This window comes from Cinclus cinclus, chromosome 3 (genome assembly GCF_963662255.1).
Source record: "Cinclus cinclus chromosome 3, bCinCin1.1, whole genome shotgun sequence".
Lineage (NCBI taxonomy): Eukaryota > Metazoa > Chordata > Aves > Passeriformes > Cinclidae > Cinclus > Cinclus cinclus.
Window position 1 is genome coordinate 60,532,123 of NC_085048.1, and position 11,875 is coordinate 60,543,997.

Below are 11,875 nucleotides of genomic sequence, written 5' to 3' on the forward strand. Positions count from 1 at the left end.
TCGCGGTCCCACGCCCTCATTGCCTCGGCCGGGGCGGGCCCCGCGGCGCTGCCGAGCACGAACCCGCCGTGGGCGGCGGTGATGCTGTCCCAGCGCCCGGCGGGCCCGCACGTCCCGAGGCTTGGGCTCCGTCCCGGCAGAAGCAGCTCCCTAAGGGGGAAGGCCGCCCACAGCAAAGGCGAGGCTCCGGGGTGACCTGACCGCGGCATTCCAGTACCGGAGAGCCGACAAGAGAGCTGGAGAGGGGCTTATTACAACGGCATGTAGCGACACGACGAGGGGGAACTCATTCCGACTGGAAGAGGGTAGATTTAGATTGGGTATTAGGAAGACGTTGTTTGCTGGGAGGGTGGTGAGGCACCGTAGGAGCTCTCCCAGAGAGGCTGTGAATTCCCCACCCTGAAACTGTTAGAGGTCGGGCTGGACGGGGCTTTGAGCACCCTGGTCTAGTGGGAGCTGTCGCTACCCATGGATAATCAATCCTTAAGGAGCCTCCCAGCCCGAGCCGGTCAGTGACTGCCCACGCCCCTCGCGGCCGCCGGCCCGCGCATGCGCGGCGCGTTGCCCGGGAGACGGACGCCGTTAGACGGACGCTGCCCCAGGCGCGGCCGGCCCGCACCGAGCCCACCATGGTGCCCGCCCGAGCGCTCGAGCTGACCGCGCCCGCCGACCTGCCCTACAGCTTCTGCAGCCAGCCCCGCTCCCTGGTCCCCCGCCCCAAGTACCGAGAGCAGTCCGATGCCTCCGAGACGTGAGTGCCGGTGTCCGGCGGGCCGCTGCCCCGCTGCCCTCCGCCTTTCCCCTCGGCCCAGCTCCCTTTCCGAGGAGCGCAGCCCCCGCCGCCCTGCCTTTCTCCCGCCGGCCGGGGGGAAGCCGCAGCCGGCGCTGTCTGTGCTGTGCCGCAGGGAGAAGGGCCCGGTGCACCGCTGCAATATCATGATCGACCCGAGAGTGGTGCGCGGAAACGTTCTGTCCGTCCGCCACCCGCCGCAGGTATGGGGGGGGGCTTTAAAGTGCATCATGCTACGGTTTTGTTGGAAAGTCCTACGTAGGGCCGCAAAGCTGTTCCTCGTCCATAATTTTAACTACCGGAGCTGTAATTTTGCTTTTAATGTTTCACGTAGTCACGGGATCTCCAGTTAAAACAGCCTGTGACTGTTTCCATCTCTTCTTTAAAGCGCCTAGTTTCATATGAACTTCTGCAGTTCTGATTTTTTACACTTCCCCCCCCCCCATTAAGTACCCGATGATTATATTTTCCTTCTGTGTTTCTTTAGTGTAATGGTCCTGAGCACAAGTCATGACTCGATAATATTTTATCATATGCAAGATGTCATCAGGAAGAATTGCAGCTCTTGGGAAATTGAGTCGTGGAGTAGGCTTTGGCTTATCCTAGCACGGAAGCCGAGCTAAATGGTCCAGCTGTCTGCAAAAGCTGCTTCTGAGAATACCAAAGTATTTTGTTTACATTAATGCTATATCCTGATATAATAGTAAATCACAGAATCTTAGAATGGTTTGGGTTGAAAGGGACCCTAAAGATCATCTAGTTCCAACCCCCTGCCATGGGCAAGGACATCTTTCACTGGTACAGGTTGCTCGGAGTCCCAACCAAATGTGATACTTTGTTTTCAGAAAATATTTCTACATAGATAATTTGATCATATACAAATTTAAAGCAGACCGCATTTTTAAAAGCTGCTGGTTGAAAATAGCTTTGTGTTGTTCAGCAGCCATTTCTTAGAGTGAATTTTATGTAAGTTTTGTTTAAGAAGTTCAAAGCTGATGTTTATCTCAATCTGTAAGTAGAATACTGAACTTAAATGCTATTATGAATTTCTTTTGTTTCATCAGCAATAATTTGTCCTATAATTTTTATCTAGCAAACAATTCTGTTCATAATATGATAACTGGACTTAAGTCCATTTGATCTCTCAAAAATTGAAAACATAACATTTTAATATACCTGGCCAGGACCCAGGAAAGTAAATCCAAAACACTAGATAGCTAGCATTAAAACCAAAGACCAACCTTCATTTTTCTGTAGAGGCAACCGAGTATAATTTTTAAGTACAAAGTGTATTCTGTTTTGTGGGTTTGCTTGGTCTTCACACCTGCTCAGAGTACTGAGCCCAGTACCCTTGAGGTTAAAAGACAGAGGAGAGCACAGAAAAAAGGACTGGCCAGAAGGCTTACGCAAGAGCAAATTCGAGCAGGAACGCCGGAACCTGTGGAAGGCAGAGAACATGTTTACGTGCAGACAGGTAAAAAGCTGCATTTTCTTATATCTGTCTGAAAACAAAATCTTGCTGATCTATATTCACTTGCTAAATTGGTGATGAAGTTGGTAGAATCACACAGTTAACAATCATAGAATCATAGAATGCCTGAATCTGAGGTTCAAAACTTGCCTAACAAGTGACATTTTCCCAAAAGGTCTATTTTTCAGTGTACATTCTTGAACACTAGTCAAGACTACTTCATTTATTCTTTCCATTTTCAGTATAATCAGAGAAAATTAATATACCCTTAAAATTGAAGGTTTTAAAACTTTTGCTTAAGGTGAACTACTATTTTGGGAATCACTTCCATGAAGTGCACCTGGCATTATGGAGACCACAGCATCAGATGGCCTTTACAGCAAACTGACCTATGTTTTGAGAGGCCTTTTTTCTAACTTTATGGGAAACATTTTATTGCACTCTTTGGATGTAATTCAGAATGTAGAGTCATCAAAAACAGTTGAAAACTAAGATAAAAGGAATCCCACTTTGAGTATTCATTGTGCTTTTGTTTCTAGAACTGTATTTGGAAGAGATTAGTGATCACATAATAGAAGTTGATGGAGAGTGTCAAACAGATGAATTTTTGGACAGACCACCCACTCCACTCTTCATACCAGCCAAAACAGGAAAAGATGTGGCCACACAAATAGAAGAAGGAGAGGTAAGAAGTCAGGTCCACAGATGCTGTCAAAATATGTCTCCCATACAAAACACAAATGCAAAATTGATGTAGATTCAAAATTGAAGTAGAAACAGAAATTAACTAAACCTCACAGAACATGGAAAAAAAAAAAACACACCCAAACCTAACTCACCAATGTCTGCTTTGAGATTAAGTGCAAAACTAAGGAAGATGTGTGTCCACGTGCACTGGTTCTGCTGCTTTCAGCTAAGTGATACAGTGCTGAGAAATGTTCTCTTCTGTAAAACATGTCCAGCCCAAGAAAGGGCTGGGAGCACAGAAATAGGCTCCAGGCAAGTGCTCAGCTCCTCCCTGGCAGACCCCACAGGGGCTGTGGGAGGGAGTGTGTTGTCTCAGTCCAGCCCACTCACCACTTAGACCCTGGCAGCACTCAGGATTTTCTCTGCCTTAGCTGACACTGGTCCCCCACCTGCACTTCTCCAGCCTGACTTTGGTACAAGGGCTTTGTTCATCCTCCTTTTCTCCTTGCCAATCCTTGTTAAGAATAATTGTGATCAAGGGACATTTATCTCTGTTTCTTTGACTCTTATCCTCAGCTGTTTGACTTTGACATTGAAGTGAAACCAATCCTGGAAGTGTTGGTTGGGAAAACAGTTGAGCAGGCTTTGCTAGAAGTTATGGAGGAAGAAGAGCTGGCCCAGCTGTGGTCACATCAGCGTGCCTTCACAGAGCTGCGTAATGCAGAGTTCGCTGAATTGCAGCGCTTAGAAGAGCAGGACAGGCGAATCAGGGAGGAGAAGGTAGGACTTTCTAAGGGCAAAGCCTGTCAGAAAGGAGAAAAACATTTCCAGTGCAGAACGACGGGCTGTGATACAAGGTGGCTATGCCCAAAATGGTACTGTCAGCTTTTATATACTTTAAAGCATTTTGATAACATACAGCTGCACTTTGCCACTTGCTGTCATACAACAGTACCACACTGTTGTGTTTATCTGGAGCAGTCATACTTGAGTGACTTGGTATAGTTGGACACCTGGTCAAAAGGCCAAAACCAACGGCATTTTCTTCTGCAACTGGTGCAGCTGTTTCTTAAGCCTTTTCATTATAATAAGTGCTAAACAAATAGTCAGAGGGCTTGGAAGTAAGAGAGACTCCTTGTCTTTCACACACAATGTTTGCTTTACTCTGTGTGCACATGTATATCTCAAGATTGCAAAGTATGATGCTATATTAGTAAATTTAGTAAATAGGAATAAACAGAAAAGGCAAGTCTTAATTATTTACTATTATATCAGCCTTGTATAATTGTTTTTTCTAATGTATACCAATTTGAGTTTTAATATTTTTGTACATGCAATACGATATAATATTGGAAGATAAAAAATTTGGGAAATACTTACCCAACTTCATTGCATACCAAGGCAAATAACCAGCTTGATCTGCAATAATAAAGCAAAAAGTAATGAGATTAAAGTATACCAAGGCATCAAAGAAGGGTTTCATTTGGCCACCTGCAATGCCCTTATTTTACAGACTTGCCAAAATCAGAAAAGGAATACTACAGAAATGTGTTTCCCTGTAATTTGGGCTATTTCAATATTCCACTAGATTAAATACAAACTTGCTTTCAAGCACTCTTTCATATGAGGAATTTCAGTATAAGTTAGAAGCTGCAAATACCAGGTAAAGATCTGTATGTATAGGTATATATAGGTAAAGATCTGATAAGTATCTGTACTTTTTACTATCTTTGCTATTTACAGGACACACATTGTGATGATTCTTCAAAGTCTAGATCAAAGGAGTCACAGCTTAAAGCCTCTAGGTTTTACATGCATAATTGCCTTGACAGGAACGTCGCAGACTGGAGCACCTGGAAAAGCTGCGGAAACAGAAAGAGACTGCAGAGAAAATTGCAGCTCGGGCATTCGCTCAGCGTTACCTGGCTGATCTCATTCCCTCAGTCTTCAACAATCTTCATGACAGTGGATTTTTTTATGACCCTATAGAAAGAGGTTTGTTTTGTTTTTTCTTTTTAAATATGTGAGCAAAGTAATACACATTTCAAAACAACCATGAAACATAGTATATTATCCTATGATTTAGAATAATGTCATAAGGCTTTATTAATTTACACTTGTGCAATATTGTGTAGCAAACAAAAAACATTATTGGTCATCTGTACAAACAGTGAAGAATAAGCAAGAGCTGACAGTGTAACAATGAGAAGAGATATTTTGGAACTGGAGAGAAATAAATAGGTAGTTAGGCTTGGGAGACAGAGAGATCCAGATTGAAATATTTGTATTTTCACAGAACAGACAAAGAAATCAGTATGTCATTCTGAATATTTTTTTTTAAAGATTATCAGAGCAAGGGACAAATTAGTAAATTAGAATTTGGCCCTGAAAGTAATTTTGGAATTGTATATCAGTGACTTCCAAGCCCTTAGAATCAGCAGCATTTCTTATAAGCTATCTTGCTGCACCCTACTTCACCAGTCCACACGGACACAGACGACAGCTTGGGAATGGCTACACTCTCTCCAGGGTAAATCATGGGGTCAATGCAGAAACCGAGTGTATTTTGCAACCAAGGCAGGCTTTGGGTTCACAGTGTACAAAAAGTATAATTTGAGAAATACATAGGTAAGCAAGAGCTCCTTAGACAGAACAAATGCTTTCAGCAGACCAAAAGCCAAATGTTTTTGGAAAGCAAGGCAGGAAATGTTATTCTCCTGACTTGTTCAGGATAGTTATTTGGATCTCGCTAGAGCATGACTGTGTATCTCATCTGTGCTAAGCCCTTCAAAGATGCCAGACCTCTTTGAAAATAACTGCAGTTGAGATGACTCTTCTCTGAATCTATAATGATCATGAACCTCAGTAAGAGAGGTTGGAGATAAGAAACCAAGCAATATCTGAGAGATTTCATCTGACTCTTACAGAGCAAGTGCCTTTTCGTGGGAGGGGGTTCATCCCTTAATTGTTGTAGCAAATAAAAACAGCCACCAAGTCCTATTGGTCATCCTTTTTAAAGTGACTTTTTTCCTTTGTTTCTTCCTGCTAAATTCTTACAGATATTGAGACAGAATTCCTTCCATGGCTGATGTCAGAAGTGGAAGAAACACTACAGAAGAAGGTTCTTGGAAGGATGGTGCTTGACTGTGAGTTACCAAATCCTGGAATGTAATCTGGGCTGGCTGATGTTCTTGATTTTTTTTTTTTTTTTTTTTTTTTTCAGAACAAATGTCACGTTTATATGGTGGGTTAAGGTAGGAAGTGTCATTTTAGGAACAACACCAAGTACCCATGGTTTTTTATGTTGGGGGTTTTGTTTGTTTGTGTTTGTTTGTTGGTTTGGGTTTTTTACTACATTAACGTGTTAATGTTGGGAAACTACTACTACATACAACTAGGTGACTGATTTTCAGTCTGAAACAATAGAAATGTCAGTCATGCTGCACTATGCTCTGTCTTCTGACTTTATGCTGTTTGAAGTTTGTTAATGCTGGGAGATGCAACACATATCAGGAACAGAATGGTTAAAGAACACAATTCTTTTCTTCTGTGATAAAGCTTCTACTTCCTCTGTGTTACACAACCACCACTGCTCTAGTGTTCTCTGTAGTGCACTTGATTGTGCCAGTGGGAACAGAAAACCCAATCTTATTTACTGCCACATATATACCATGGAAGTGTCTTAATTTGCTTGTGTAAGTTTCCAGAGCTATGGATTATTCTCCTACATGGAAAGGAGGATGATGGCAGGCCATGGTTGACTGAGAAGTGAGGTGGCCAGTATTTTTCATCAAAACAAGGGCTTACCTCCTTATCAGTCAATAATCATGTCATTGCTTTTGAAATAGATTGAAGTATCAGTCTTCTTTGGGCTGGTTCAGACTGAATATTTGGGTTCTTTTATTAGTTCAGAGGTTGTAGTTGAAACACCTGAAAAACCAGGATTTGTCTTCCTTTGTGTAGAAACACAAAAGTATGGTATATGGCATATGTGTGCCCAGCAGTGTGCTCCTAGATCAAACCACTTTTTACACTTGCATTACATCTTAATTCCTATAGTTTTCCTCTTGGTGGGTTTGTATTGTTTTGGGTTTGTATTACAACTGTGTTTATTTTTAGTTAAAAATTGGTTTATTTTTGTTTATTTTGGTTTATTTTTAGTTAAATCAGGACCCTGAATTTTATTTGTTAAGGTATAATATGATTTGGACAATTACAGCTGGTGTGTTAGGTGTTTTATGCTGATACATGCGCCAGTATGTATACTCAAGGATCACTTCCTCATGTAACTCTTCAGAAGTAAGGAAAATTTCTTTTAAGAAAAAATATTGTATATGACTACTGAATAAACATCCCAAAGAGAATGGTGCTGCAGGATACAGTATTGATGAGAATATCTATCATATTCTTGTTAAATCTGTTTAAGTTTTTAACCAGATACCATTATCATGCTCCAGTCCTTAGGTTTTTCTTCATTTTTAGTTATCTCGGAGTTCTTTCCCTATTTAAGGATTTCTAGATCAGTAATACATACAAAAAATCTCAAATTATAGGGTTTTTCCTCCGTGGTTGTAAGTGGTGCTTATCTCTGTTTCAGCCTTGATTCGCATGGTGGTTGAAAAACGCTTAGATGAATTTAGCCGTCCACTTCCATCTGATCAGACAGAGGCACCTGCTGAAGAGCCCAGGGAAACAGATGCAGCTCCCCAGGTGTCTGGTGAGGCAGATGCTGCTGACCAACCAGTTGAAGAGAAAGAAGAGACTGACCAACTTGTTGCTGAGGAATAGTCTTCAGATTCTACCTCTTCTCAATTAAAAGAATAAGGTCAAGAAGGAGCAGTGGATTTGAAAACTGAGTAAAAAACAGGCAAGTCATCAAGTAAATGGAGACCAGTGGCTTAGAAATAAGGAATTAATTCCTATCTATTTACAGGTATTGTGCCCTAGACATGTTGAAGGATGAACCTAAGCAACAGTAGAGCAATAAAACATGTTTTCCATATGCTGGAATTTCCAATTTCAGGTTGCTGGAATCAAGAGAGAAGTTACTAGTGCAATGAATGGCATGGAAATTCTGCCCCCTTCAATCCAATCCATCAAAACTGGGGAGATTTATGGTTGAAAAGTAATGCTGTCCCACACCCTGTGCTAGAAGGTCATGAGAAGGATGTTGAGAGCATCTTAATAATCTTTGCAAGTGCTTTGATAATGTTCTTGGAACAATATTTCCTTTCCTTATTTTGAAAGGTAGTTACTACAGCAATTAAATTAAATTGCTTTTGACTCATACTAGTCTTTTCTTTCCTCGCAAACTTGAATGGATATCTCAGCAGATAATACAACCAAAGCAGCTGTTCTTCAGGCTTGTCAGGTTCAGAGAGTTACCTGCCCCTGGGAATTTCTGCCTGCCCAAAATCCTCCTCAGCATCCTCTCTTGGAGGCCCTCCTGGAGGTGAGGAGCTGGAGCTACATGCCAAGTCCAGTCTCGGTTTTCTTTGTAATCGTCCTTTCCTGGTCCTTTCCTGCGGGTTCACTGGAAACAGTACCAGACGTTACTGACAAAATGTGCCTTCATTGCCACGTGTAGTTAGTTGTCCGTTCACAGGCCAGTTCCCCAGGTGGGACAGTCCCCGTCACGGAAGCACATCTGTGCTACATGCAGCAACACCGTGTCGTTCGTTGCTGGGTCGGTGTTTCCAGCAGCAGCTGTCCCCGGCAGACAGGTAGGGCCTCAGGGTGGACAGCTCTGCACCCACGGGGGCACGGGGGGTGTACGGGAGTCTGCAGCTCCTGGGTGTGTGTGCAGGGGGGAGCGGAGAAAGGCCAGAGGAAGCTGACGCTGCAGGCACTAGAGGGCAGGACAGCCCACGGCAGTGCGGCTGGAGAAACGCGGGGAAGGACACTGCTGGTGTCACTTAATGCTCATCGCACAACCTGTACTAGTGACGCCGGTCTGAACCGCCCTCCTCTGCTGAAAGCCAATGGTGTCGAACTTTTTCAAAATGTACTCATTTAGAGCATGAGAAGCCAACACTTGAATCACCCAGCGCAGTCCACACTGGTTCATAGAATGACAGAGTAGTTTGAGTTGGAAGGGGCTTTATACATCATCTAGTCCAATCCCACACTTGCCATGAGCAATCAGTAATCTTTCACTAGGTCAGGTTGCTCGAAGTCCCATCCAGTTTGGTGGTAGCGGAGAAGGTGGAATCATCTCCTCAGGGTTGACCCGTGACAGTAGAAGAAACAGTCACTGGTCGCTTCAGGGCACGTGCACAGACTGCCTTGCCCTTCGGCCTGCTGGGGGGCGAGTCTGCAACTGCACCCCAAGTAAAGGAAGCAAAACGGGACGTGTGTCGCACATTCTAAATGCCGTGAGGTGTCTTCCTGGGAAGTTGTTAATCACCAGCAGTGCAGGTCAGGACGTTCTGTGGATCCTCACAAGCACGGACAACTCCGCGGCACCCGCACTCTCCTGAGAAGAAGCTTCCCGGCAGTGCCGCCGCAGAACGAGAGCTCGGTCGCCGGCGGCGGAGCTGAGCCCCCAGTCCCGCGCTGCCCAGGGTTCCACAGGGGCGGAACGGGGAGGGGACGCGGCACGGCCGCCCCTCGTCCCGGCCCTCCCCCGGCCGGCCCGCCCGCCGCCGCCAGGCGTCTCCCCGGGGCCGGGCACCGCCGCGGGGACGGGAGGAGCCGCCGCTGCAGCCACTGCCGCCGCTGCGCTCCCCGGCCCGGCGCTGGGGGAGCGGGCGGCGCCCGCGGAGCTGGGCCATGAGGTGAGCGGGGCCGGCGTGCGGGGCCGGGCCGGGGGCGCTCCGCCGTTCCGCAGAGGTGCCGGGGCGCTCGGGGGAGCGGGGGCCCGCGCCGGGCGGGGCGCTGGGGGGCGAGCGCCGTGCACCGGGGCTATCGGACCGGGCCCGCCGCCGCAGGAAAAGTGTGCCACAGTGTGTCCGCCTTCAGGAGGAGACTTTCGTCTTTACTTACTTATTTTCCGCTTCTCCCCCTCGACCTTCCCCACGCCCCGGCCGCCGTGCAGGCTCTCCCGCTTGTCCGCCCGCAGCGCCGCGCATCGGAGCCTCGGGATGGGCGCCCGCCCCGGCCCCTCTTGCCTCTGGGCACAGAAAGGCCGCGGGACCGCGAATTTGGGGGAGGAGGGGACATCTCCTCATCTCTTCTCTGCCTCTCTCCAGCTCCACGGTCCTCGCAGGGCTTTCAGGGCAGAGCGTGGGGCAGCGGGCGGTGTGGTGACCCGCGTCTGGCGGTGGCACCCCCGTGACGAGAGATACGGGTCGTGATGCCGGAGGTTTTTTCCCGCGTGGAAAAACTTCTGCGGCTCCAAAGGTGCGCCCGTCATTCGCACACGGGTCTCGACGCCTGCATCACAACCCCCGCCGACAGAAGCCACCGCACCATGGTTTGCACAGTTTTCTGTCTCTCTTCAGGGCTTGACAGCTTACCGAGGTCAAGCCTTGAGCTGTCATTGACTCCTACGGGACACACCACTTTTTGTTGTTTTTTTTTTTCCTCTGAGGAAGAGGGATTTACTACATTATAGGATTTTTTTTTCTTAAGGTACTTAATTTGTAGTTAAAATTTAACTTTCAGTTGTTTTTTTATTTCTCTGTTAGAAGTTTCTCTCTGTTAGAAGTTTCTCTCCCTTAGTCAAATGACAGTTCATTTTTTAGAAAGGTAAATATTGGACAGCCAGACTTTTCTCTGAGGGCTGTTGCTTCTCCTGTCTGACTTTAACACAAGTGTGTTCCACCTTGCAATGCATGGCCAGTAAGGCAAACTGCTTTTGTAGAAGATATTTAAAGTAGTTGATGAAGGGCAAAAGTACTAGCTGCTTTTAAAATGTGAGTTTAAACACAGCTGATATTTTTAATTTATAAAGGACTATATAGGACAGAATCCAAGGCATATTTTTGGATATATGTCTACATGCATGTTTGTCTGTGGCCACTTTGTCTAACATGATGAGGATCTTCATGAATAAATATAAATGATATGTACGTTCTCTTTCCAGGAATCAGTAGGAAAGGATGTGCCTGGCATTATTACCAGGAGATTAGCAAATCCAGCTCTGACAGAATGGGGAAGAGTTTCCCAATTTGAACACTCAGATTGGATTGCATTGCAGTTGTAAAAATTAACATCAGCAGGTATGACCTGATTCTTGGTTGTCCCAAAGCTTAGCTGAAAATCTGGCTGTTCAAGTCTGTGATACCTAATTATATGCAGCAAGGTGTCAAGCAGTCCAGTCCCTTCTTGGCACCTTGGGAGAGTGTCCCTTTTTGTTGTGAGGTCTTCAGTATGCCAGTGACCCTGCAACATCTCTGCTGTGCTCTGACCCTTCATCGGGGAGAAATAAAGATGCTGTAATTGGGAATTTCCTTCCACTGGTCCTTCCCGTCCCTGTTGGTTTGGAGAAGCAGTGCAAGGAGCACCGCTCCGCCTCTGTGCGTGGGGAGTGGTCACACTGCACCACACAAAATGGGACTGTGTGGGGCACGTGGCTTTGGGTGGAACATAGGGAGTTGTGCTAAACAGAAGTACAGGTACAGTCACAGGATCAGTGACAAACTGTGTTTTTATTCCTCGATATTGTGTGTGTTTGCTGCCCCGGTGCCACTGTATGTGCAGTATATTTTCCACTATTAGTGTGTTACTTGCCGTGAATTGTAAGTCAAAGCAGTCCAAATCTCATTTGCAAACATAATGGGAGCTAGTATAGATCCTGGAGTACTCTAACTGTGTAATGGGCTGACTGCAACCCTTTTTTAATTGTTCAGTGCTCTGACATGTAAATATGACCTGGTTGTTCTGATCATGCAGATGCTGAAAATTGATAATAGTGTAAGAAGCAGAAGATGGGACGAGTGTGAATAAAAGAGAGAAATAACATTAGAAGTTCCTCTGGACCTTTG

The 11,875-nt window shown here is 45.7% G+C and overlaps 1 protein-coding gene across 1 annotated transcript; it reads left to right on the plus strand.

Moving 5' to 3' along the window:
- The first annotated feature begins 629 nt into the window (after positions 1-629).
- Positions 630-7,736, plus strand: RSPH3 (radial spoke head 3). Its single transcript, XM_062488893.1, has 8 exons — positions 630-751; positions 906-993; positions 2,132-2,264; positions 2,801-2,946; positions 3,525-3,728; positions 4,781-4,943; positions 6,008-6,094; positions 7,546-7,736. The coding sequence occupies exons 1-8, from the start codon at positions 630-632 to the stop codon at positions 7,734-7,736; spliced, it is 1,134 nt and encodes a 377-aa protein (XP_062344877.1).
- The last annotated feature ends 4,139 nt before the right edge of the window (positions 7,737-11,875 follow it).

Coding starts and splice junctions, on each gene's coding strand:
- RSPH3 (XM_062488893.1), top strand. CDS start 630: ATGGTGCCCGCCCGAGCGCTCGAGCTGACCGCGCCCGCCGACCTGCCC. Junction 994..2,131: donor CCGTCCGCCACCCGCCGCAG/GTATGGGGGGGG, acceptor CAGAGTACTGAG/CCCAGTACCCTTGAGGTTAA. Junction 4,944..6,007: donor TTATGACCCTATAGAAAGAG/GTTTGTTTTGTT, acceptor AAATTCTTACAG/ATATTGAGACAGAATTCCTT.